The sequence below is a fragment of the Eschrichtius robustus genome, chromosome 4 (assembly GCF_028021215.1).
Source record: "Eschrichtius robustus isolate mEscRob2 chromosome 4, mEscRob2.pri, whole genome shotgun sequence".
Taxonomy (NCBI): Eukaryota; Metazoa; Chordata; class Mammalia; order Artiodactyla; family Eschrichtiidae; genus Eschrichtius; species Eschrichtius robustus.
The window spans coordinates 9,411,540-9,436,488 of NC_090827.1; the positions used below are offsets into that span (position 1 = coordinate 9,411,540).

At 39.4% G+C, this 24,949-nt stretch overlaps 1 protein-coding gene and 1 non-coding gene across 2 annotated transcripts in view; one reads left to right on the forward strand and one right to left on the reverse strand.

Moving 5' to 3' along the window:
* Positions 1–3,029: 3,029 nt before the first annotated feature.
* Positions 3,030–3,136, reverse strand: LOC137764509 (U6 spliceosomal RNA). The gene has a single exon (XR_011074011.1). It is a non-coding gene; the product is annotated as a U6 spliceosomal RNA (small nuclear RNA).
* Positions 3,137–15,539: 12,403 nt separating this feature from the next.
* Positions 15,540–24,949, forward strand: part of HERC6 (HECT and RLD domain containing E3 ubiquitin protein ligase family member 6) — a 55,619-nt gene continuing 46,209 nt past the window's right edge. The window contains 4 exon segments of the mRNA XM_068543646.1: positions 15,540–15,659; positions 15,715–15,964; positions 18,400–18,559; positions 20,092–20,168. Of these exon segments, the coding sequence (XP_068399747.1) occupies positions 15,540–15,659; positions 15,715–15,964; positions 18,400–18,559; positions 20,092–20,168 (607 nt within the window).

Genomic DNA, 24,949 nt, shown 5'->3' on the forward strand with positions numbered 1-24,949 from the left:
CTAAACACTGCACCGCCAGGGAATTCCTATAATCCTTTTAATGTATTGTTTTTGTTGAAGATTTTTGCATCTAGGTTCATCAGTCATGTTGGCCTGTAATTTTCTTTTTTTGTGGTATCTTTGTCTGGTTTTGGTATCAGGGTGCTACTGGCCTCATAGCATGAGTTCAGAAGTATTGCTTCCTCTGCAATTTTTTGGAATAGTTTGAAAAGGGTAGGTGTTAACTCTTCTCTAAATGTTTGGTAGAATTCACCTGTGAGGGCATCTGGTCCTCGACTTTTGTTTGTTCGGAGTTTTTAAATTACTGATTCAATTGCATTGCTGGTAATTGGTCTTTTTATGCTTTCTATTTCTGCCTGGTTCGTTCTTGGGAGACTGTACATTTCTAGGAATTTGTCCACTTTTTCTAGGTTATCCATTTTATTGGCATATAATTGTTCATCATAATCTCTTATGATCCTTTGTATTTCTGTGATGTTGGTTGTAACTTCTCATTTTTCATTTGATTTTATTGAAATCCTTTTTTTTTTTTTTTTGAGGATTCTGGCTAAAGGTTTATCAATTTTTTTTTATCTTTTAAAAGAACCAGTTCTTAGTTTCATTGACCTTTTCTAATTTTTTTTTTCTTAAAATCTTTTTTTTTTTTTTTTTTTTAGATTTATTGATTGATTGATTGATTGCTATGTTGGGTCTTCATTTCTGTGCTAGGGCTTTCTCTAGTTGCGCAAGCGGGGGCCACTCTTCATCATGATGCACGGGCCTCTCACTATTGTGGCCTCTCTTGTTGCGGAGCACAGGCTCCAGACGCACAGGCTCAGTAGTTGTGGCTCACGGGCCTAGCTGCTCCGCGGCATGTGGGATCTTCCCAGACCAGGGCTCGAACCCATGTCCCCTGCATTAGCAGGCAGATTCTCAACCACTGCACCACCAGGGAAGCCCTCTAATTTTTTTTAAGTCTCTATTTCATTTATTTCTGCTCTGACCTTTTTTTTTTTTTTTAATATTTATTTATTTATTTGGCTGCACTGGGTCTTAGGTGCAGCATGCGGGATCTTTAATGGTGGCATGCGGATCTTAAATTGCGGCATGTGAGATCTTTTATTTTATTTTTTATTATTTTTTATTGGCATATGGTTGCTTTACAATGTTGTGTTAGCCTCCACTGCACAACAAAATGAATCAGCCATACACATACAGATATCCCCTCCCTTTTGGACTTCCCTCCCATTTAGGTTACCATAGTGCATTAGGTAGAGTTCCCTGTGCTATGCAGTGTGTTCCCATCAGTTGTCTATTTTATACATAGTATCAATAATGTATATGTGTCAATCCCTGTCTCCCAATTCCTCCCACCCCACCCCTTTCCCCCTTGGTATCCATACATTTGCTCTCTACATTTGTGTCTCTATTTCTGCTTTACAAATAATATCATCTATACCATTTTTCTAGATTCCACATATATGCGTTATTATATGATATTTGCTTTTCTCTTTCTGACTTACTTCACTCTGTATGACAGTCTCTAGGTCCATCCACATCTCAACAAATGACCCAATTTCGTTCCTTTTTATGGCTGAGTAATATTCCATTGCATATATGTACCACATCTTCTTTACCCATTCCTAAATGTCAACGGACATTTAGGTTGCTTCCATGTCCTGGCTATTGTAAATAGTGCTGCTATTGGGGTGCATGTGTCTTTTTGGATTATGCTTTTCTCTGTGTATATGATCAGTAGTGGGGTTGTTGGGTCATATGGTAGTTCTATTTTTAGTTTTTTTAGGAACCTCCATACTGTTTTCCTTAGTGGCTGAATCAACTTACATTCCCACCAGCAGTGTATGAGGGTTCCCTTTTCTCCACACCCTCTCCAGCATTTATATTTTTTGATGATAGCCATTCTGACTGGTGTGAGGTGATACCTCGTTGTAGTTTTGATTTTTGTTTCTCTAATAATTAGTGATGGTGAACATCTTTTCATGTGTTTGTTGGCCATCTGTATGTCTTCTTTGGAGAAATGTCTATTTAGGTCTTCCACCCATTTTTTGATTGGGTTGTTTGTTTTCTTGATATTGAGCTGTATGAGCTGCTTGTATATTTTGGAGATTAATCCTTTGTCAGTTGCTTCATTTGAAAATATTTTCTCCCATTCTGAGGGTTGTCTTTTTGTCTTGTTTATGGTTTCCTTTGCTGTGCAAAAGCTTTTAAGTTTCAGTAGGTCCCATTTGTTTATTTATTTATTTATTTATTTTTATCTCATCAGAAAAATCTTTATTGAGAAGGTACCAAGCTTACAGTTTTTCCAATATTCTAATTTTTGCTTGAAACTCTAATTTTATCACTGACAACAAATACTGTCTGTGGTTTTCCCTGAAGTGACAGTCTCACTTTGTTTATTTTCAAGACAATATCTGCCAAAAGCCTGATTTTGAATAACCATGGTTTGTAAGTCAGTTCTTCTTTCAAGTAAAAATATTCCATGAATAAAGTAGTTAATTCAGTTTGCACATCGTACAGTTGCTTAATTGCTGTTCCTCAAGACAGTCTTCAAACTTGGGTATCCAAGAAACGTTTTTAATTGTACTTATTATTTTATGACACAGAATTTTTTAAAAATTTACTTATGGATAGAAACGTAAAACTTTATTACTTTTATTGCTTCATCAAAAACATAGTGATAAAAACTAGTACAGTTGGGTATTATTGCCTTGATTTGTGATAAGGCAGCAGCAGTTTTACTCACCATTTTTTTAATCTTTTTTATTTTTTAACATCTTTATTGGAGTATAATTGCTTTACAATGCTGTGTTAGTTTCTGCTGTATAACAAAGTGAATCAGCTATATGTATACATATATCCCCATATCCCTTCCCTCTTGCGTCTCCCTCCCATCCTCCCTATCCCATCCCTCTAGCTGGTCACAGAGCACTGAGCTGATCTCCCCATGCGATGCAGCTGCTTCCCACTAGCTATCTATATTACATTTGGTACTGTATATATGTCAGTGCTACTCTCTTTGTCCCAGCTTAAAAAATATGGAACGATTCACGAATTTGCATGTCATCCTTGTGCAGGGGCCATGCTAATCTTCTCTGTATCATTCCAGTTTTAGTGTATGTGCTGCTGTAGTGAGCACCCATTTGTTTATTTTTGTTTTTATTTCCATTACTCTAGGAGGTGAGTCAAAAAAGATCTTGCTGTGATTTATGTCAAAGAGTGTTCTTCCTATGTTTTCCTCTAAGAGTTTTATAGTGTCTGGTCTTTCTTACATTTTGGTTTTTAATCCATTTTCAGTTTATTTTTGTGTATGGTGTTAGGGAGTGTTCTAATTTCATTTTTTTTACATGTAGATGTTCAGTTTTCCCAGTATCACTTATTGAAGAGCCTGTCTTTTCTGCTTTGTGTATTTTTGCCTCCTTTGTCATAGATTAGGTGACCATAGGTGCGTGGGTTTATCTCTGGGCTTTCTATTCTGTTCCATTGATCTATATTTCTGTTTTTGTGCCAGTACCATACTGCCTTGATTACTGTAGCTTTTTAGTATAGTCTGAAGTCTGCGAGCCTGATTCCTCCAGCTCCGTTTTTCTTTCTCAGGACTGCTTTGGCTATTTGGGGGTTTTTGTGTTTCCATACAAATTGTAAAATTTTTTTTCTAGTTTTATGAAAAATGCCGTTGGTAATTTGATAGGGATTGCATTAAATCTGTAGATTGCTTTGTGTAGTATAGTCATTTTCACAATACTGATTCATCTTTGATTTCTTTCATCAGTGTTTTATAGTTTTCTGAGCACAGGTCTTTTGCCTCCTTTGGTAGGTTTATTCCTAGGTATTTTATTCTTTTAATTCTTTTAATTGCGGCATGTGGGATCTTTTAGTTGCGACATGTGGGATCTAGTTCCCTGACCAGGGATCGAACCTGGGCACCCTGCATTGGGAGCATGGAGTCTTAACCACAGGACCACCATGAAGTCACTCTGCTCTGATCTTTATGATTTCTTTCCTTCTACTAACTTTGGGTTTTGTTTGTTTTTCTTTTTCTAATTCCTTTAGATGTAAGGTTAGGTTGTTTCTTTGGGATTTTTTTCTTGTTTCCTGAGGTAGGCTTATATCACTTTAAACTTTCCTCTTAGGACCGCTTTTGCTGCGTCCCATAGTTTTTGGATCATTGTGTATTTGTTTCCTTTTGTCTCCAGGTATTTTTAAGTATTCTTCCTCGAATTCTTCAGTGATCTGTTGGTTATTTAGTAGCTTCTTTTTTTTTTTTTTTAAATATATATATATATATATTTTTTTTTTTTTTTTAACTTTGGGTTTATTTATTTATTTATTTATTTACTTATGGCTGTGTTGGGTCTTCGTTTCTGTACGAGGGCTTTCCCCAGTTGCGGCAAGTGGGGGCCACTCTCCATCGTGGTGCGTGGGCCTCTCACCATCGTGGGCTCTCGTGCTGCGGAGCACAGGCTCCAGACGCGCAGGCTCAGCAATTGTGGCTCACGGGCCCAGTTGCCCCACGGCATGTGGGATCTTCCCAGACCAGGGCTCGAACCCGTGTCCCCTGCATTGGCAGGCAGACTCTCAACCACTGTGCCACCAGGGAAGCCCCGTTTAGTAGCTTCTTGCTTAGCCTCCATGAGTTTGTGTTTTTTTCAGTTTTTTCCTAGTAGTTGATTTCTAGTCTCATAATCTGTGGTCGGAAAAGATGTTTGATATGATTTCAATTTCCTTAAATTTACCGAGACTTGTTTTATAGCCTAGTATGTGATCTATCCTGCAGAATGTTCCATGTGCTCTCGAAAAGAATGTGAATTCTGCTGTTTTTGGTTGGAATGTTCTGTATATCAATTAAGTCCATTTGGTTTAATGTGTCATTTAAGGCCTGTATTTCCTTATTGATTTTCTATCTGGATGATATGTCCATTGATGTAAGTGGGGTATTAAAGTCCCCTACTATTTAGTGTGTTACTGTCAATTTTTCCTTTTATGTCTGTTAATATTTGCTTTATGAATTTAAGTGCTCCTATATTGGGTCCATATGTATTTACAATTGTTTTATCTTCTTCTTGGATTGATTCCTTGATCATTGTATAATATCCTTCTTTGTCTTTTGTAACATTCTTTTTTTTAAATTAATTAATTATTTATTTATTTATATTTTATGGCTGTGTTGGGTCTTCATTTCTGTGCGAGGACTTTCTCTAGTTGCGGCAAGCGGGGGCCACTCTTCATCGCGGTGCGCGGGCCTCTCACTGTCGCGGCCTCTCTTGTTGCGGAGCACAGGCTCCAGATGCTCAGGCTCAGCAATTGTGGCTCACGAGCCTAGTCGCTCCGCGGCATGTGGGATCTTCCCAGACCAGGGCTTGAACCTGTGTCCCCTGCATTGGCAGGCAGATTCTCAACCACTGCGCCATCAGGGAAGCCCAACATTCTTTATTTTAAAGTCCGTTTTGTCTCATATAAGTATTGCTCCCCTGGCTTTCTCTTTATTTCCATTTGCATAGACTACCTTTTTTCCAATCCCCTCACACTCAGTCTGTGTGTGTCTTTAGATCTGAAGTGAGTCTCCTGTGGGCAGCATAAATATGGGTCTTGTTTTTGTATCCATTCAGCCACTCTATGTCTTTTGATTGGAGCATTTAGTCCATTTACATTTAAAGTAATTGTTGATATGTGTGTACTTATTGGCATTTTGTTAATCGTTTTTGTAGTTTTTTTGCTCCTTTCTTCTTTTTTTCTATTCCCTTGTGTTTTGATGATTATCTTCAGTGTTATGTTTGGATTCCTCTCTCTTTATTTTGTGTGTGTCTATTATAGATTTTTTTATTTTGTGGTTAAATTGTAATTTTTATATATGTGATTATTAGTAATCTATCCATATGTGATTATTTTAAGTTGCTGCTATCTTAATTTCTAATTTTAAAAAACTCTTCATTTTTACTCTCCTTTCCTCATGATTACTGTTTCTGACATCATATTTTACTGAATTTCTATATTCTGATTTGACTTTTCCTGCATATTATAAACTAGTAATAGTTAAGGACACTAGTGTGAAAAAATTCTCATAAAACTTTCATGACACAATGATGAGCTCTCCTGATGAAATCTGTAATGGGAACAGCCTTCTATTTTGACTTAGATATATTACTTTATCTTTTCCTTCCAAACTTTCATTATTGACACAGGGCTGGAGGGAGTGGGAAGGAAGAAAATGTCTGAAAATGGAGTACTTACCTGAAAAGCAACATTTCAAACAAGAAGAGATGGAGACAGTTAAATGATAAACTTAAGATCACTGCCCACTCTGTAGCACAAAGGCTGGAGAATAAGTTTATATAAGATCTAGAAAATAAATGTTTTTGCGTAGTCTGAGTTATTAAACCCTGACACCAGTGCCAACTTCATAATTTGTGGGGCCCAGTGCAGAATGAAAATTCACAGCCACGTGTTCAAAGACTAGGAAAAAAAGGTCAATTAAAGGTATAAAATATAATTTTTTAAAATTTTCTTCTATAATCTATTTTTTTCCCATCTTTTCCTTTCAAGGGTAAAAATTTTAATTTTTGAGGAGCATCGTACTGCTCATTTTCAGAGTCACCTTAGAAAGCAAAATATTGTTCTCCCTTCATCCTAGAAATTAATAAGAAGGGCATACGTTTTTTGAAAAAAAAATCACAACTCTTGGAAGTTTACCACCAGCATCTAAAATGAACAAAAGAGAGAAAAAAAACACTTACTATATATTTCAGATTTCTTTGGTGGGGGAGGTCTTCCCATGTGGTATTAATACTTCTTTCAGTTCCTATTACCAAAATAGTAAAAGCAGGAAAAAATATAAACCTAGTGGTTTTTGCTGAAACCGACGAGGTAGCTCTCTTTTTCTGTGCAGACACTCCCAGTGTTTCAGCTTGCTGGAAGAAATTTGCTGACATTTTCCTTTTGTAGTTGTTTGTTTGGTAAAGAATAATAGTAAACATTCTAACATCCACATCTTGGTGATTAATCTTCCACTTTATTGCTTGGTTGTTTCTTTGGTGTTGGTGAGGTCATCTTCCACAGTCTTTTTCAATTTGTCATGGTGTTTTTATTTGCTTAATGTTATTCAAAAATATATATATATAACTTTAAATGATTAGCATGAATTCTACCATTCATCTTTACATTGTGCAATACCAGTTTTAAATGCAAATATAAACATTTAACTTGTATGCAAAATCATAAACATTATGCACTTTATATTTTGTAGCTCTTATTTACAAGTGTATTTCATCCTTATCAGGATAGTGGAAACACTGCCCCAAATTAACTCAACTGTTTTATTCCACTTCTTGATTCCCACGTGTTCTACCAACACTCTAATTTTGGCCTGATGATAAGGCAGGACAGGAAGGAAAAGGAATTATGGGTTGCCCTATCTTTTCTTTTCTTTCATAATTTAAACTCTTTATTAAATAATGCAATTTCGCTTTCTGCACATTGACTCTTTTCGTAATTTATTAGTTTCCCCAGTTACTTAGCTTTCAAGTGAACCCTCAAATCCCAGGGAAGAGTTTGTGAGCTGAAGTTTATCTAAATAAATTAGGGCTATAAATGAAAAAATTAGTCACTGAGAATCTCTAAAAATAATAGACTTCCTCCTCTGCCACTCAGACTAGATGGAAGCTTAACATATTCACAACTTAACCAGCTTAACAAAGTGACCCTCAAAATTATACAGGAAACCTTTTTTTTTAGTTTTGAAAGAATATAATATTTGATATTTCAGTGAAAGTATGAAAGTATTCATTATGGGGAAGATCAAGATTTTGTTGGACTTTTCACATTTTTTTAATAAAAAAAATTTGTTATTGAAGTATAATTGATTTACAGTACTGTGTTAACGTCAGGTTTACAGCAGAGCAATTCAGTTATACATACATATATATGTGTATATATATATATATATACATACATATATTTTTTCAGAATATTTTCCCTTATAGATTATTATAAAGTATTGAATATAATTCCCTGTGCTATACAGTAGGTCCTTGTTGGTCATCTATTTTATATATAGTAGTATGTATATGTTAATCCCAAACTCCTGATTTATCCCTCTCCTCACACCCCTTTCCCCTTTAGTAACCATAAATTTGTTTTCTCTGTCTGTGAGTCTCTTTCTGTTTTGGAAATAAGTTCATTTGTATGTTTTTTTTTTTTAGATTCCACACATAAGCAATATCATATAATATTTGTCTTTGGCTTACTTCACTTAATATGATAATCTCTAGATCCATCCATGTTGCTGCAAATGGCATTATTTCATTCTTTTTTATGGCTGAGTAATATTCCACTGTGTGTGTGTGGGTGAGTGTGTGTGTGTGTGTGTGTGTGTATAAAACATCTTCTTTATCCATTCCTCTGTTGATGGACATTTAGGTTGCTTCCATGTCTTGGCTATTGTAAACAGTGCTGCAATGAACTCTGGGGTATACATGTACCTTTTCAAATTATGGTTTTCTCCAGATATATGCCCAGGAGTAGAATTGCAGGATCATGTGGTAGCTCTATTTTTAGTTTTTTAAGGAACCTCCATACTGTTCTCCATAGTGACTCCGTTTCTTTCTATATCATCATTTTCAGCATAAGTGGTTGCCTAACACTGAGAACTAATGGGAGTAAGGAATGGTGTGGTCGGGTTTCTTGCTCCTTTGCGTTTCTTAGAATGCCATCGCCTTCCTTCTGTGTTGGAAGCCCAGTTCTTGTTCAAACAGAAAGTGTGGCCTCTAGGGGCTATCAGTGTCCCTACTTATTACTCAGTCGTAGATGTAACCTGCTTACCTTATACTAGGTTTGAGTCTCACTGAACTCCCACACATCATGGACCTGATGGGATTTTGTGCTCACGGGGCATCTTGACCACTATATGTGAACAGGGTAGCAAGAAATAGCAGACATGTTGCACATATCTCCCCTGCTCACTTGCATACTCCAGTGTTACAGCATGTATCTCCCCTGCTCAGTTGCATACTCCAGTGTTACAGCATGTATCTCCCCTGCTCACTTGCATACTCCAGTGTTACATCAGACTGCACTTGTAAAACACAAGTTCAAAGATAAAGTTGTTAAAAATGTTAAGACAGAACATTAAACTAAGTGCAGGGCCTTCTGAGAGCAGGACCCTCTCAGTGTACAACACTGGTCACACACCCATGAAGCTGCCTTGTCTGCTGTATATGTTTGGACCAAACATCTCAAATTCCTTGCTGGTTGTAGAGAGACTGCTCATTGCCACCTAATAATCCTCTCCTTCCTCCTTGGTAACAAAATGCCAATTTTCTTTGGAGTTGTAAGATGCTCAGCTAAAAACTACATTTTCCAGCATCTTATGCAGCTACTTATAAACAAGTTTTGGTTAATCAGATGTATGCAGAAGTGTTGCATGGGAATTGGGGGATAGCAGTCTCATTCCTCCTTTCCAGCTGCTTAGAATAGAGTTGTGATAGCTAGAACTCCAGCAGTCACCTTGGAACATGAGGCGACCTTGAAGGTGGAAGTTGGGTTCTCAGATAAAATGCATAGAAGGTGCCTGAGTCCCTGAAAAACCATGGAGGTGCCACAGGAGCCCTTGGCTGCTTATCTCAGGACTTTTTAATGTGTGAGAGAAATACACTTGTATCTTGTTAAATCACTGTTATTTGGCATTTTAATTATATACAGGTGAAACTAATCCTAACTTACAAGGAAAGCTTCACTGGTTCACATAGGTTAACCAATTAAGTTAAGCAGTGTTTTAAAGACAAACCTTGGGCAGTCCTCAATTTGTTATTGCGTAACATGTTTAGAATACCCTGGCTTGAGTGGCAACGATTTCTAGGATTCAGAGGAACTTTTCCTCTTTCTTCCCAGTTCAGGACTATGTTCTGGAGCTCTGAGATTGCAGGTAGACTCCAGATAAACGCAGTGTTACAATGTAAGGCATTATGGCAGTGATATACGTGAGAGTAGGGTTTTGTAATTTTTTTTCTAAGTAATTTAACTACCAGTACCTTACAATGAGCATGGGAAAGAAAATTATAAACATCCTTGTGGATATTTATAAGATTACCTATAGAAAAGAGATGTCAACCATTATTAATTTGTCAACCATAAAAAATAGATGAACTTGTTGCCTAAGAGTAAAGGATCGGGTTGGCTAATACTGCCACCTAGAGTTAAAATTCAAAACTACCACTTCTTATCTCTAAGGAGCCTGAAAGGTTAGGGTTTGAGCGGGCGGTTTCTTCTCCCACTGACTAGTACTGGCTCTCCTAATTGTCTTGTGCATTTGTGAAGAGTCACTGGATGACATTTTCCAGGGAGCCTTCCGGAGGTAGCTGGGATGGCAGCTAGAGTGTGATCATAAACCAAGCTAATACATGGGGTGCGGTCCATTTTCCATTTATTTGTCCCGTCTAAGGGCTGTCCTGGCTAAGCAGCATGGAGGTGGGCTTTGAACTCAGAAGCATTGGGGGTTAAGCAGAAGTGGGTCTAGGAAGAGGCTGGCAGAGGAAAGCAATGGAAATGCAATACCCTTACCTCTTCTCAGATGTCCTTCCAGCTGATCCTCAAGGATTGACCTCAGGCCCATTTCCCCTACTCCTACCTGGTTTATTCTGCTTCCCTCAACCCCATGTGTTCCATGATGACCTTTTGTAAGCTCATCCTCTCTCTCATCCCCCTTCTAACATCCTTCTCACCTCACTTTGAGTCAGTGCTGTTTGGTGGAAAGAGGGTAGAGAAGGAGGCGTGGTTTGAATCTGGTCCCGCATTTATCTTACTCTTTATCTTGAGCAAGTCACTACAATTTCCTGAGACTGCAGTTATTCATATCTGTATGGGGTATAATACATGGGACCTTACAGGGTGGTTGCCAAGCCGAAATGGGGACATGTATTGTGAGAGAAACTGGCATTTGGTGGGTAGTTAAGAAATTTTATTTTCTTTCCCATTTCTCATTCTCTTGTCCTCCATAAATCACGGTTAGGGAAAATTAGTAAAAAAAAAAAAAAAAAAAAAAGGAAAATAGGCTGTTGGTATGAGATATTAGGCATAAATAATCTTCAAAGTCTGATTTTAAAGATACAACGACAATCAATATCTGTTGCTTTTCTGTTTTTTACCTGTGTGTTCTCTGAGAAAGGGAAGCTCATCAGACACGGTTATAAAGTGGAAAGAAAACCCATGGGCTGTTCAGCTCACTGATCTGTAATTCAAGACCAATCACTTTGACTTCTCTGAGCCTAAGTTCTTTATCTGTGAAACAGGGACAATGTTCCCTCTCCTGCCTGCTTACTCGGTGCTTATGAGGACACAGCAAGTAAAACGGCTGGAAGGACTTTACAAAGTCTAAAGTAAATACTAATGTAAATAGTAATTATTATTATTTTTTCCCTCCTTGTTATACCCCTAGTAGACATTCAGTAAATATTAAAAAAAATTAACCATGAATTTTACCTAATTAGTTCACCTAATAGTCATTGAATGCCTGTTAAGTGCCAGGCACTATATTTAGCATGTATTGTGTAATAGACACTTTGCTAGGGTTTGGTGAGCCTGCAGAGATGATTAAGGTCCTTTCTGGAGTTGGTTGGGCAAAGGTGAAATAACATAGCCATACAGAGTGAAATCATGGGAGTGTGTGTGTACTGAGGTCATCATGTGTTGTAGGAGCCCAGAAGGGAGTAACTGATACTGTGAAGTCCAAGAACTTCACAGAGATGAAGCATTTGAGACATACTATTTCTGTAAACAAATGGAGAAGAGGAAATTCCTCTTCTCAAAGTGAACAAAGGGATGGATTTGGAAAAAATCAGGAAGGAAAAGGCAAGTTGTTCGTTGTGACAGTAGACAGAGAGAGAGAGAGAGAACAAGATATGTCTGTAATTGTTGGTGAAATGCAGCTGGCAACATCAAACAAGCAGATCATGGAGGGCTTTAAATTATACGCAAAGGATTTTGTGTTTATTATTTCTGTAGCAATAGGCCAACAACCATTAGAACAGTTAAGTGACATGATCAGAACTGTGTCTTCTGCAGATAACTCTTAGGAGAAAGTAAAAGATTGATTAGAGATGCCAGATATTAGAGATACAGACATGTGAGATGTTATTGCAAAAAAACTGAACCAGGGTAGGAGTGGTGGAGATATAAAGTGGATAGAAAATATGATGCTGATATGAGCCTACATCCTTCAGCAACTAATTGATTAGGGGAAGATTTTGCAATGGGGAGAGAATATACGATGAATTGGAATTGTCTAGATGGAAGGGTTGTGAGGATGTGCCATTAACCCAAAGGGGGCCCGAGAGGAGAGGTCAGGACTCAAAAGTGTGCAAAAATTATTATAACAGAAACCTCAATTAAATGGACTTGGGAGACCAGAAGGGGGAGCCCTCAGGCCCTGGACAATAGCAGAGCCCAACAGGAAGAAAAAGGACTTCCCTGGCAAGGACTCAGCCAATGAAAAGCCATGGACTCTTAGCTTACTACAGTCCTCCCAACTTCCTTTTCCCCTCTATAAAAGTGTTCTTCTCTTGCCATGGGGGGATTTGCACATGGCTCACCATGATTGCAGACCCCAGATTGCAATTCTTCGCCAATCCCAAACAAACCCACCTTTGCTGGAGAAATATATGGCATTCTATTTGTTAAAGGTCAGCAGGTATGTTATAGTAGAAATTAAATAGGCTTTCTAGTCAAATTAGTCAATGTTAAAATCCTGCCACTTATATGCACGTATCGTCAAACAAGTTAGCAAAACTCTCTGAGCCTTGATTCCTTACCTACAAAATGGGAATGACAATACTGCTTAGTTTCCGTGATTGATGTAGAGGATCCTTGTTGCTTACCTCCTTGGCATCCATCCCCCACTTCTTCCAGCAACATGCCCAGCTTTCATTGGGGAACCTGCTTACTCCTCACTCTCAGAACGCGTGCTCATGAGAGATTCTTGCAGGCAGATCTGATCGGCTCAGGAGAGGACATGTGACCCAAATTGGCCCACTGAGAGCATCATGGCTAAACACCGCGGCTTTTGTTTGTGAGCAGATTCTTCGCAGGCTGTGAAGCTGAGAGCTGGATATAAAGTTTAGAGCTGCTGTAACCCTCTTGCCACTTCAGAGGAGATTCTGGAATTGTGCAGTTACGCTGCTTGGAGCCTGAAGATGAAGTCCTGATAGCAAGAGGCAGAACGAAGAGATACAGAGAAATGGAGTTGCTCGGACATAGTATAAGCCCTTCTTGACAGCACTTCCCAAAATCAGTCATGCTGATGGACTTTTCAGTTATGTGACTGTCAGAAGAGGCTAAGTTATGCTCTCTGTGTGATAACAAACACCCAAAAGCTCAGGGGCTTACAACAACAAAGATTTATTTCTCACTTAGTTACACAGAATGGCTGCAACTCTGCTAGATTTTGATCTGGGACCCAGGATGATTGGAGCAATCTCTGTTTGGAAAATCACCAGTTGTAATAGAGGGAAAAGAGAGTAGTAGGGAAAATAAGTACTAGCTCCTAAACCATCTGCCTGGAGGATGCTTCCTGCTTGCATGTCATTGGCCAGAACAAATTCACATACTCAAGCTTGATGCCATAGGGTGGAGAGGGGCAGCAAATATTTCTGAATAATAATAATGCAATCTACCAGTAAATTTCCCTTTTGCTTAAGCGAGCTTAGGTCATATTTTCTGTCACTTGCAGCCAAAAGAACCTTAACTGAGAAAAGCTGTTGAAAGAATTAAATTAGAAATTTTATATACAATAGTCAACACATGGTAAACATTCAGTAACTGGGAGCTACTATTTCCAAGCGCATGAACACAGATGAATTGAGGATTACATCTTTCTCAAATGTTCTCAATTTCTTTAATTTATTCACTATCTCACTAACATTTATTGAGTTCTTTTTATGTGACACACACTGTGCTAGGTGGTGGGGACACAAAATGATACAGTACATTTACAGTTTAGTTCTCCAGTAGATTTCATGTTAAAGAAATAACTTAATATGAGGGCTCAGTGTCTTATGCCTAAGGAAAGTGATAAACATTTAGGAAATTACTATTCAGAAAAAGGTTACATATGGTACATAATGAAATGGAACCAGAAGTATGACTGATACTCATTTACTCACCACTCATTAACCCACCTGTCCAATACATACTTATTAGCCTCTACCACGAGCTAGACCCTCTTGAGGTAGAAAAGCAAAGGACATTTATTCTTGTCTTTACTTAAAATGTAGTAGTAAGGAGAGGTGAGCTGAGAGTATATAAATGGATGCTATAATAAGATAAATAAAACAATAATGCTGATGATGGCTAATGCTGTCACAGTCACCAATAACCTCCATTTGGCCAAACCTAAAGATCAACACTCAACCTTGCTCCACAAGCAATTGACAGAGTTAATCATTCCCTTATTCTTCACTTGCTTATGCACACCGCCCTTCCTGGTTTTTCTCCTAAGATCAGTCCTCTGTTACATGCTTAACACACTTACCCCGTGGGTGATCTCATTCAGTCTTCTGGCTTTAAGTATCATCTCTACATTGATGATTCCCAGTTTGATGACCACCTCAACGTCTCTCCCCAACTCCAGAATGATTGAGCTTATTGCCTCCTTGTATAATAAGCGTCTCAGAGTTATTACCAGACTGGACTCCTGACCCATCAGCCCCAAACTGGTGCCTCTCTCGGGGTTCCCACTCCCGTAAAGGGTACCACCTTTCACCCCAGTTGCTCTGGCCAACCTCGGAGTAACCCTAATCCCTTTCCTTCTTTCCTCCCACTTCCAATTCATCAGCCATATCTGTGGCCTCTGACTTTTAAAACATGCTGAAAGTGATCATTTCTTCTCTCTTCCCCGCTAGGGTATCACCTCAGTCCTGGACTCAGCGTCATCCTTCTGTCCCGGGCTCTCACAGCAGCTTCCCCTAACTGGCTTTTCTGCTTCCGTTTTTGTTCTGTGATTTTCTACATGGCAGCCGGAATAATTCTTTTAAAACTAACGTCAGATCACGTCACTTCTCTTTTCAAAAGCCTCCAAAGGCTCCACTTCACCCTGCAGGCTTAGATATGAGAGTGACTCATTCCCTCATTTCCCGGGTCCCATTGGCTCTCTGCTCAAATGCCACTTCATCAGAGAGGTCTTCCCTGATATCTTATCAAAAAAGGCTAGTTCCTTCTGCCCTCGCCCTCCATTCCTTTACTGTTTTATTTTTCTTCACGTTGCCACTTGAGATCATACAAAATATTTATTTATCTGTTTATAAATGGGAGGATGTAAAAGCTCCATGAGGATTTTGCCTTACCAGTGCCAAAAGCCGTCTAGAAGAGGGCTGGCACGCAGATGCTTTTATTAAGTACTCTAGGCATTATTCCACCGCAGTTTATTATCAGTTGCATTATCCTAACACATTAGATTTGCTGTATTACTGTCCACGTTTCATAGACGTGGTAGCCGAGGCACAGAATCGGTAAGTAACTTGCCCAGCGTCACGGAGCTCTCAAGGGGCTTGGCCAGGATGCACATTCGGGCGCTCTTCCCCCGGAGTCCCTCTGCTTCTCAGCACTTGGCGCCCGGGTTCGACACCCGAAAGCCGTTCGCGGGGAGCGAGCTGGACATCAGGGGGCCGCCAGCGAGGGCGCGGCTCACCCAGCCTCCCGTTTCCTGGGACGTCGGCGAGCACCCGTCCCTAGCCTTTGGGTGCCGGAGCTGGCAGAGCGCAGGGATTCGGGCAGGCGGCTGGGCGCGGGAGCGGCCCGTACTTCTGCCGGGTCGCGGACCGCCGGAGACGGCGGCGGGGGGCTCGCGGCAACGCGCCGCTGCGGGAGGCCGGCGGGGAGCGTGGCTCGCTGCTGCGGCCGCCGAGCGACGGCGCCACCCGGTCGTGCGGGGCCGACAGCCGGGGCCAGCTGGGCCGGAAGGGCGCGGGGCGCGGAAAGCGGGGCGCGGGGCGGGGCGTCGTGGGGCGGCCGGCCAGCCGGAGACCGGGAAACGGAGCCCCGCGCAGCCTGAGCGCAACGCCTCCCGTTTCGTTTTCCGGACGCGCCTCGGCTTTGTTTCGGTTTCCAGCAGTTCCGTCTTCAAAACGAAACTGAAAGTTGCGCTGAACTGCACAGCGTCCCTTTGAACAGAGATGCCTTTTGGGACCAGCCCTTACGTCTGCGAATCTATCTGGAACAGAGTGACCTTGCAAACGTGGTTTGTGGTTTGGACACCTGAAACTCCCTGAGAAATACCCTAGGGCGTCTTTTTTCTTCAGATTAAAAACATGTATAATAGCATTTTGCTATTATTATTGTATCAATAGAGACACAGGGAAAGAAATCGCTTATTATTCTAACACCCAAAGACAACTCCTAATATTTTGATGCATTTTTGGGGGCCTTTTTTTCCTATTATATATTTAATCTTTATAAAATCATGTCATTATACAGTTTTATGTACGCAGAATTTAACTCTGTAAATTGCGTTTTCGTCAAACATAAATATCATGAACATATTGCCCTTTTATTATGTATTTTTTAAAATAAATTTTAAATTGTTGCATAACGTTCCAGGTTCTGACAGTACAATTCAGTTATTCTCCTCTTGTGGAAGTCTGTTTTTTTCTCATCAAGGCCTTTTATAAATAATAGTATGATTGACATTATTGTAAGTAAATATTTGACCAAATTTCTGATTACTTACTTAAATTCCAAAAGATGTGTCTGGAGGAAAAACTTTTCCTCTACCCTCTTAGTTCTTATACTGAGGGCCTGTGAACTAAACTGACAAAGACAGATTAACGAGAAAAAAACCTTACAACTTTATGAATATTTTATGTGCACAGGAGTTCACAGAGAAGAAGTGAAACTCAAGAAGTGGTTTGACTTAGGAGCTTATATGCCATTTAACAAAGAACAGGGGGTTTGGGTTTTGAGGGATGATCAATTGTGGGGAAATGTCTTTGAAATATATTAGGGAGGGCTTCCCTGGTGGCACAGTGGTTGAGAATCCGCCTGCCAGTGTAGGGGATGCGGGTTCGAGCCCTGGTCCGGGAAGATCCCACATTGCTGCGGAGCAGCTGAGCCCGTGAGCCACAACTACTGAGCCTGTTGTCTAGAGCCCGCGAGCCACAACTACTGAGCCTGTGCACCTAGAGCCTGTGCTCTGCAGCAAGAGAAGCCACTGCAATGAGAAGCCCGCGCACCACAACTAGAGAAAGCCCGTGTGCAGCAATGAAGACCCAACGCAGCCAAAAATAAAACAAATTAAAAAAAAAAAAAAGATAAAAATAATGAACATCTTAAAAAAAAAAAAAGAACTATATGAGGGAAACTAATGGAAGATAAAAGTTACTTTACTAAGGGCTGTTTATGCAGACTCATTTCAGTGCCAGCTCTGGTGATAAGAGTCATTCTTTTCTTCCTGGTATGGAAGGGAGGTGCACCTTCAGAGGAGAAATTCATGCCAACTTCACAAATTTATGCTTTTAAGTTGATAAGGGGAAGGCAGAGAACTCTTCCTGCATCTGTTGATTCTCCATTGCCTTCAGCTCAAAGTCATCCTTATGCCAAAGTGGCATATTTTGGGGTGGCATATTCTGACCCCCTTCAGGTGGAAATTAGGGACAGCGTGATACTTAAAGCCAAATTCTTCTCCAGGAAGAAGGTACCAGTTTCCACCTCCATGAGTGTATGAATCTTTGGGAATTTTTTTTATTGTTGCATAGTTTGAAAAGTAAATCATTGAAAAGGATAAGATCACAAGATTAAAAAAGAAAAAGAAAACTTAAGTGTTAACAAAAACTTTACCGGTAATGATGTGCTTAACTTCAAACCTCTAATAATTCAGAGACAAACGCTTTGGGAGAACAGTTTAGATTGTCTTGTAGGGAAATGTGCTCAGGTTTTCATTTGTGGGCACATCTGGCCCATTGGGAGGCATGTTACTGCACTCTTCACTGTGAGTGCCTCTGGCAACTGCCTCTCACACTCAGACAGGCTCCCTGCCCTTAGCAAAAGATTCACTATTCTCACTCTTCAGGGCTGGAAAGTCAGAGGAATGAAGGAGGGGTGATCCCATCTTCTCTCCTTTATCTGGCTGGGTTTTGACTCCACCGTCATAGAGAAATGTTAGGGCAAGCAACAAGTCCTTACAGGTTCCCCTCCTCCACATGCCCACCCTTTTAAATAGCAGCCATATTCCCATAAGGACAGTGCCACACATTGAGCCTATTTCCTTCACACCTTTAAGGTGGACTTTAGGCCTTGATTTAAAAGTCACTGGAAGAGATGGGAAATCCCAGAGACCCTTCCTTTTCAAGAAAAGTACTTTCTTAAACTTGGTATTAAATTAACAATCTTGTGGGAGGTATGGTTTTGTTTTTGTTCCTAAAGAACGAATTCCGGCATTGGAAACTCTACATGTTGGTCCGGTGAGCTGTGGAAAGCAGCACTCCCTGGCCGGCTGTCACAAAGGAAGGGTCTTCACGTGGGGATCTGGTTCTGAAGGACAGCTGGGAACTGGAGAATTTAAGGAAATAAATTTTGCGCCTAAGTACGTATTTTAATCCATTCATTTATTCATTCAGTATTTTTGAGTTTCATGTGCCAGGCACCATGCAAGATGCCAGGGTCCAAAGATGACTGTAACAAACACGGTCCCTAACCTCACGGGTTACAGTGTAGTGAGGGAAGGAGGCGGGAAAACAAGGTATAACACCAGTTATTATTTAATTAGAGTCTGTGAAAGAGCAGGGCAGCATGAAGTGAGAACCTGTGACCTTGTGATCTTAATCTTAGGTACTGGAAATAACTGTGGGACCCACTTGGACCTCCAGAGTTGGTGTAAAGATTATTTTAAAGCGAAAATATTTGAGCTACAGAAAATTCACAGAGAGACATCTTACCTGACTAAAACAGGGTCTCCTGAAAATACAGCTGCCATTAACCCTCCTTTGAGGGAGTTTCCTATGAATTCAGCCGTTGTAAAGACAAACCGCCCAATCAGCATCAAAAAACCCAATTGAACCTTCCATCCTCTCCCACTGAAGCCCTAAATAAATCCCTTTTGCTAAGTTAATATATGTACACCTCTACTCAGGCTATTGTACAAATTTTCCATTACTGGGAGCTCCTGTCTGTACATGTAGATAAACTTTGCCTTTTTTCCTGTTAATCTGTATATACTCAGTTAATTTGCAGGTCCCCAATCATGGGACACAAGTTGGAAGAGGAAAGGTTTTCCTCCCAGCATAACCTTTGGCTTGTCATAAGCCACTGGATCCTAATATTTTACTTAGTAAAATCGGGGAAAAAAATCACATCCTCACACACAGCTTCCTAGGCCAAAGGATATGACAAGCAGTCTGAACTGTGTGTTCATGAATTACGTGCATTGGAAATTTTCAAAAGCATGTTTTTTAATGCTAGGAAGTTACCTTTTGTTACTTTCTCTGCTCATTAAATTGTGTAAGAGATTGCTGTGGCTTGGGGGAATGAGCACCGAACTTGGAATGAAAAGCCCAAGGTTTGAGTCTGCTCTACAACTGATAGCAGTTCACCTCTCTGAGTTTTCCTAGGTTGAACCGTATGAAATTGCTCATAGGTATGTTTTTGATCCAGAAAAATGGCAATTTAATAGGAATCATCCTAGTGGTATCTTTATCTCACAGGGTGAGATAGGTGTTGTAGGTGACAGTACTCTATAAATTCTAAAGCCCTGGACTATATGTGTGTGAAGAAATTTATTTTTCTTTTAGGCTGGTAAGTATAGCATAAAACTTAGTACATTATACAATGTGTTAAAAGCCCAATAATTCAAAAGCCCAATTCACTTTTGAATTATATATCGTTTTGGATTCTGCCCTGCACCTTTGTACATGTTGATGACATGTTAAAATAGCTTGAAGGCTTTGGAATAAAAAGTTTGTTCGGGGTTTTCCATAAGATGTTATGGAAAACCCCGAACAAACTTTTTAGCCAACCCAATAGTACAGAAATACAAGAAAATAACTTAAAATATCTGTAGTCCACTTGGTGACCCAATCTGAAGAAGGATTAATAGATTTTGTATCATTTTTATTATAGGAAGATAGAAACTCTGACTCGTATAAAAATTATACAAGTTTCCTGTGGATGCTACCACTCCCTGGACCTATCAGAAGGTAAAAAAAGTCGTCTTGGATCTCCCGCGTGTCATCAGGAAGTAATCTTTTGAATAAGAATGATACCTGTACCTCGAGTCTGTCATACAGAGTGAAGTAAGTCAGAAAGAGAAAAACAAATACCGTATGTTAACACACATATATATATGGAATCTGAAAAAAAAAAAAAAAAAGGTTCTGAAGAACCTAGGGGCAGGACAGGAATAAAGACGCAGATGTAGAGAATGGACTTGAGGACGGGGGAGGGGGAAGGGTAAGCTGGGACGAAGTGAGAGAGTGGCATGGACATATATACACTACCAAGTGTAAAATAGATAGCTAGTGGGAAGCAGCCGCATAGCACAGGGAGACCAGCTCAGTGCTTTGCGACCACCTGGAGGGGTGGGATAGAGAGGATGGGAGGGAGGGAGATGCAAGAGGGAGGAGAGTATATATGTATAGATTCGCTTTTTTATAAAGCAGAAACTAACACACCATTGTAAAGTAATTATACTCCAATAAAGATGTTAAAAAAAAAAAGAATGATACCTGTTGAGTTTAACGCACTGGGGTGCATTTAACTTTTAATGCATTTAAAGTTAAAAAGAAAACTTAGATGTCGTAACTTACAGAAATCTGACATGTGTTGGCATTTCTCTGAGTAGCGTCAGAAGAACTTGATTTTTGACTTCTTGTAAATTTTCCATCTCTGGTCAAATTCAACATAAAATGTTGTTGTTTCCCCCCCCCACCCCCCCGCCAAGTCATTCCACAAGTATTTATTTGCCTACAGTGTCTCCAGCAAAGCGGATACAGCAGTTAACAAACCTAAGACCCCGCTTTCATGAAGCTTATATTCTGGGGAGATGTAGGGTAAGTGAGTCTTAAACACACAAATAGTTGTGTGGTGTAACAGGGATAAGGGCGTGAAGAGAAGTGAGGCGAGGCAAGGAGACAGAAAGTGAGGAGGTGGACGGAGGGAAGGGGTCTTTCTATTTTATAAAGGAGGTCAGGGAAGCTATCTTTATAAGGTGAGATGTGAACAAAGACCGAAAGGAAGGGAGAGACATGATGCTAATAAGGTCATGGTCCAGAGCATGATCCAGATGCAAGGCCATGCCCAGCGGAGCGCTCAGGAGCAGCAGGGGGTCTGGAGAGGGGGATGAGGGAGCCAGGAGAGATGAGGCCTGAGACGTGGTCTTGGGAGTCCTGGTGACATGGGGCTTATGAGCTGTGGTAAGAATTGGCCTTCTATTGAGTGAGAGAGCAAGCTCCTGAAGGGTTCCATCTGACTTATATTTATATTTTTATTATTTATTTATTTATTTGTGGGGTTTTTTTGTTTTTTTTTTTAGATTTAATTGATCATATATTTTTATCATGCATCAGTCTTTTGCAAACATAAAAAGGAAAATGTGGACCGACCAAACTGGTAAAGCTTTTCCTAAAGCTTCTTTGCATTCTTTTTTTTTTTTTTTTTTAATATCTCTCAATTCTTTTCTTATACAGCAGGTTCTTATTAGTCATCAATTTTATACATACTAGTGTCTACATGTCAATCCCAATCTCCCAATTCATCACACCACCACACCCACCACCACGCCGCTTTCCCCCCTTGGTGTCCATATGTCTGTTCTCTACATCTGTGTCTCTATTTCTGCCCTGCAAACCAGTTCATCTGTACCATTTTTCTAGGTTCCACATATATGCGTTAATATATGATATTTGTTTTTCTCTTTCTGACTTACTTCACTCTGTATGACAGTCTCTAGATCCATCCACATCTCAACAAATGACCCAATTTTGTTCCTTTTTATGGCTGAGTAATATTCCATTGTATATACGTACCACATATTCTTTATCCATTCATCTGTCGATGGGCATTTAGGTTGCTTCCGTGACCTGGCTATTGTAAATACTGCTGCAATGAACATTGGGGTGCATGTGTCTTTTTGAGTTATGGTTTCCTCTGGGTATATGCCCAGTAGTGGGATTACTGGATCATATGGTAATTCTCCTTTTAGTATTTTAAGGAACCTCCATACTGTTCTCCATAGTGGCTGTATCAATTTACATTCCCACCAACAGTGCAAGAGGGTTCCCTTTTCTCCACACCCTCTCCAGCATTTGTTGTTTGTAGATTTTCTGATGATGCCCATTCTAACTGGTGTGAGGTGATACCTCATTGTAGTTTTGATTTGCATTTCTCTAATAATTAGTGATGTTGAGCACCTTTTCATGTGCTTCTTGGCCCTCTGTATGTCTTCTTTGGAGAAAGGTCTATTTAGATCTTCTGCCCATTTTTGGATTGGGTTGTTTGTTTTTTTAATATTGAGCTGCATGAGCTGTTTATACATTTTGGAGATTAATCCTTTGTCCGTTGATTTGTTTGCAAATATTTTCTCCCATTCTGAGGGTCGTCTTTTCGTCTTGTTTATGGTTTCCTTTGCTGTGCAAAAGCTTTGAAGTTTCATTAGGTCCCATTTGTTTATTTTTGTTTTTATTTCCATTACTCTACGAGGTGGATCAAAAAAGATCTTGTGGTGATTTATGTCAAAGAGTATTCTTCCTGTGTTTTCCTCTTAAGAGTTTTATAGTGTCCGGTCGTACATTTAGGTCTCTAATCCATTTTGAGTTTATTTTTGTGTATTGTGTTAGGCAGTGTTCTAATTTCATTCTTTTACATGTAGCTGTCCAGTTTTCCCAGCACCGCTTATTGAAGAGACTGTCTTGTCTCCATTGTATATCCTTGCCTCCTTTGTCATAGATTAGTTGACCATAGGTGGGTGGGTTTGTCTCTTGGCTTTCTATTTTGTTCCATTGATCTATATTTCTGTTTTTGTGCCAGTACCATATTGTCTTGATTACTGTAGCTTTCTGGTACAGGCTGAAGTCAGGGAGTCTGATTCCTCCAGCTCCATTTTTTTCCCTCAAGACTGCTTTGGCTATTCGGGGTCTTTCGTGTCTCCATACAAATTTTAAGATTTTTTTGTTCTAGTTCCGTAAAAAATGCCATTGGTAATTTGATAGGGATTGCATTAAATCTGTAGATTGCTTTGGGTAGTAGAGTCATTTTCACAGTACTGATTCTTCCAATCCGAGAACATGGTTTTTCTCTCCATCTGTTTGTATCATCTTTGATTTCTTTTTTCAGTGTCCTATAGTTTCCTGCATACAGGTCTTTTACCTCCTTGGGTAGGTTTATTCCTAGGTATTTTATTCTTTTTATTGCAATAGTAAATGGGAGTGTTTCCTTAATTTCTCTTTCAGATTTCTCATCATTAGTGTATAGGAATGCAAGAGATTTCTGTGCATTAATTTTGTATCCTGCAACTTTACCAAATTCATTGATTAGCTCTAGTAGTTTTCTGGTGGCATCTTTAGGATTCTCTATGTATAGTATCATGTCATCTGAAAACAGTGACAGTTTTAATTCTTCTTTTTCAATTTGGATTCCTTTTATTTCTTTTTCTTCTCTGATTGTCATGGCTAGGACTTCCAAAACTATGTTGAATAATAGTGGCAAGGATGGACATCCTTGTCTTGTTCCTGAACTTAGAGGAAATACTTTCAGCTTTTCACCATTGAGAATGATGTTTGCTGTGGGTTTGTCATACATGGCCTTTATTATGTTGAGGTAGGTTCCCTCTATGGCCACTTTCTGGAGAGTTTTTATCATAAATGGGTGTTGAATTTTGTCAAAAGCTTTTTCTGCATCTATTTGAGATGATCATATGGCTTTTCTTCTTAAATTTGTTAATATGGTGTATCACATTGACTGATTTGCATATACTGTAGAATACTTCCATCCCTGGGATAAATCCCACTTGATCGTGGTGTATGATCCTTTTAATGTGTTGTTGGATTCTGTTTGCTAGTATTTTGTTGAGGATTTTTGCATCTATATTCATCAATGATATTGATCTGTAATTTTCTTTTTTTGTCGTATCTTTGTCTGATTTTGGTATCAGGGTGATGTTGGCCTCACAGAATGAGTTTGGGAGTGTTCCTTCCTCTTCAATTTTTTGGAAGAGTTTGAGAAGGATGGGTGTTAGTTAGCTCTTCTCTAAAGGTTTGATAGAATTCACCTGTGAAGCCATCTGGTCCTGGACTTTTGTTTGTTGGAAGATTTTTAATCACAGTTTCAATTTCATTACTTGTGATTGGTCTGTTCATATTTTCTATTTCTTCCTGATTCAATCTTGGAAGGTTATACCTTTCTAAGAATTTGTCCATTTCTTCCAGGTTGTCCATTTTATTGGCATAGAGTTGCTTGTAGTAGTCTCTTAGGATGCTTTGTATTTCAGCAGTGTCTGTTGTAACTTCTCCTTTTTCATTTCTAATTTTATTGATTTGAGTCCTCTCCCTCTTTTTCCTGATGAGTCTGGCTGATGGTTTATCAATTTTGTTTATCTTCTTCTCAAAGAACCAGCTTTTAGTTTTATTGATCTTTGCTATTGTTTTCATTGTTTCTATTTCATTTATTTCTGCTCTGATCTTTATGATTTCTTTCCTTCTGCTAACTTTGGGTTTTGTTTGTTCTTCTCTCTCTAGTTCCTTTATGTGTAAGGTTAGATTGTTTGAGATTTTTCTTGTTTCTTGAGGTAGGCTTGTATAGCTATAAACTTCCCTCTTAGAACTGCTTTTGCTGCATCCCATAGGTTTTGGATTGTCGTGTTTTCATTGTCATTTGTCTCTAGGTATTTTTTGATTTCCTTGGTTTCTTCAGTGATCTCTTGGTTATTTAGTAACGTATTGTTTAGCCGCCACGTGTTTGTGTTTTTTACATTTTTTTCCCTGTA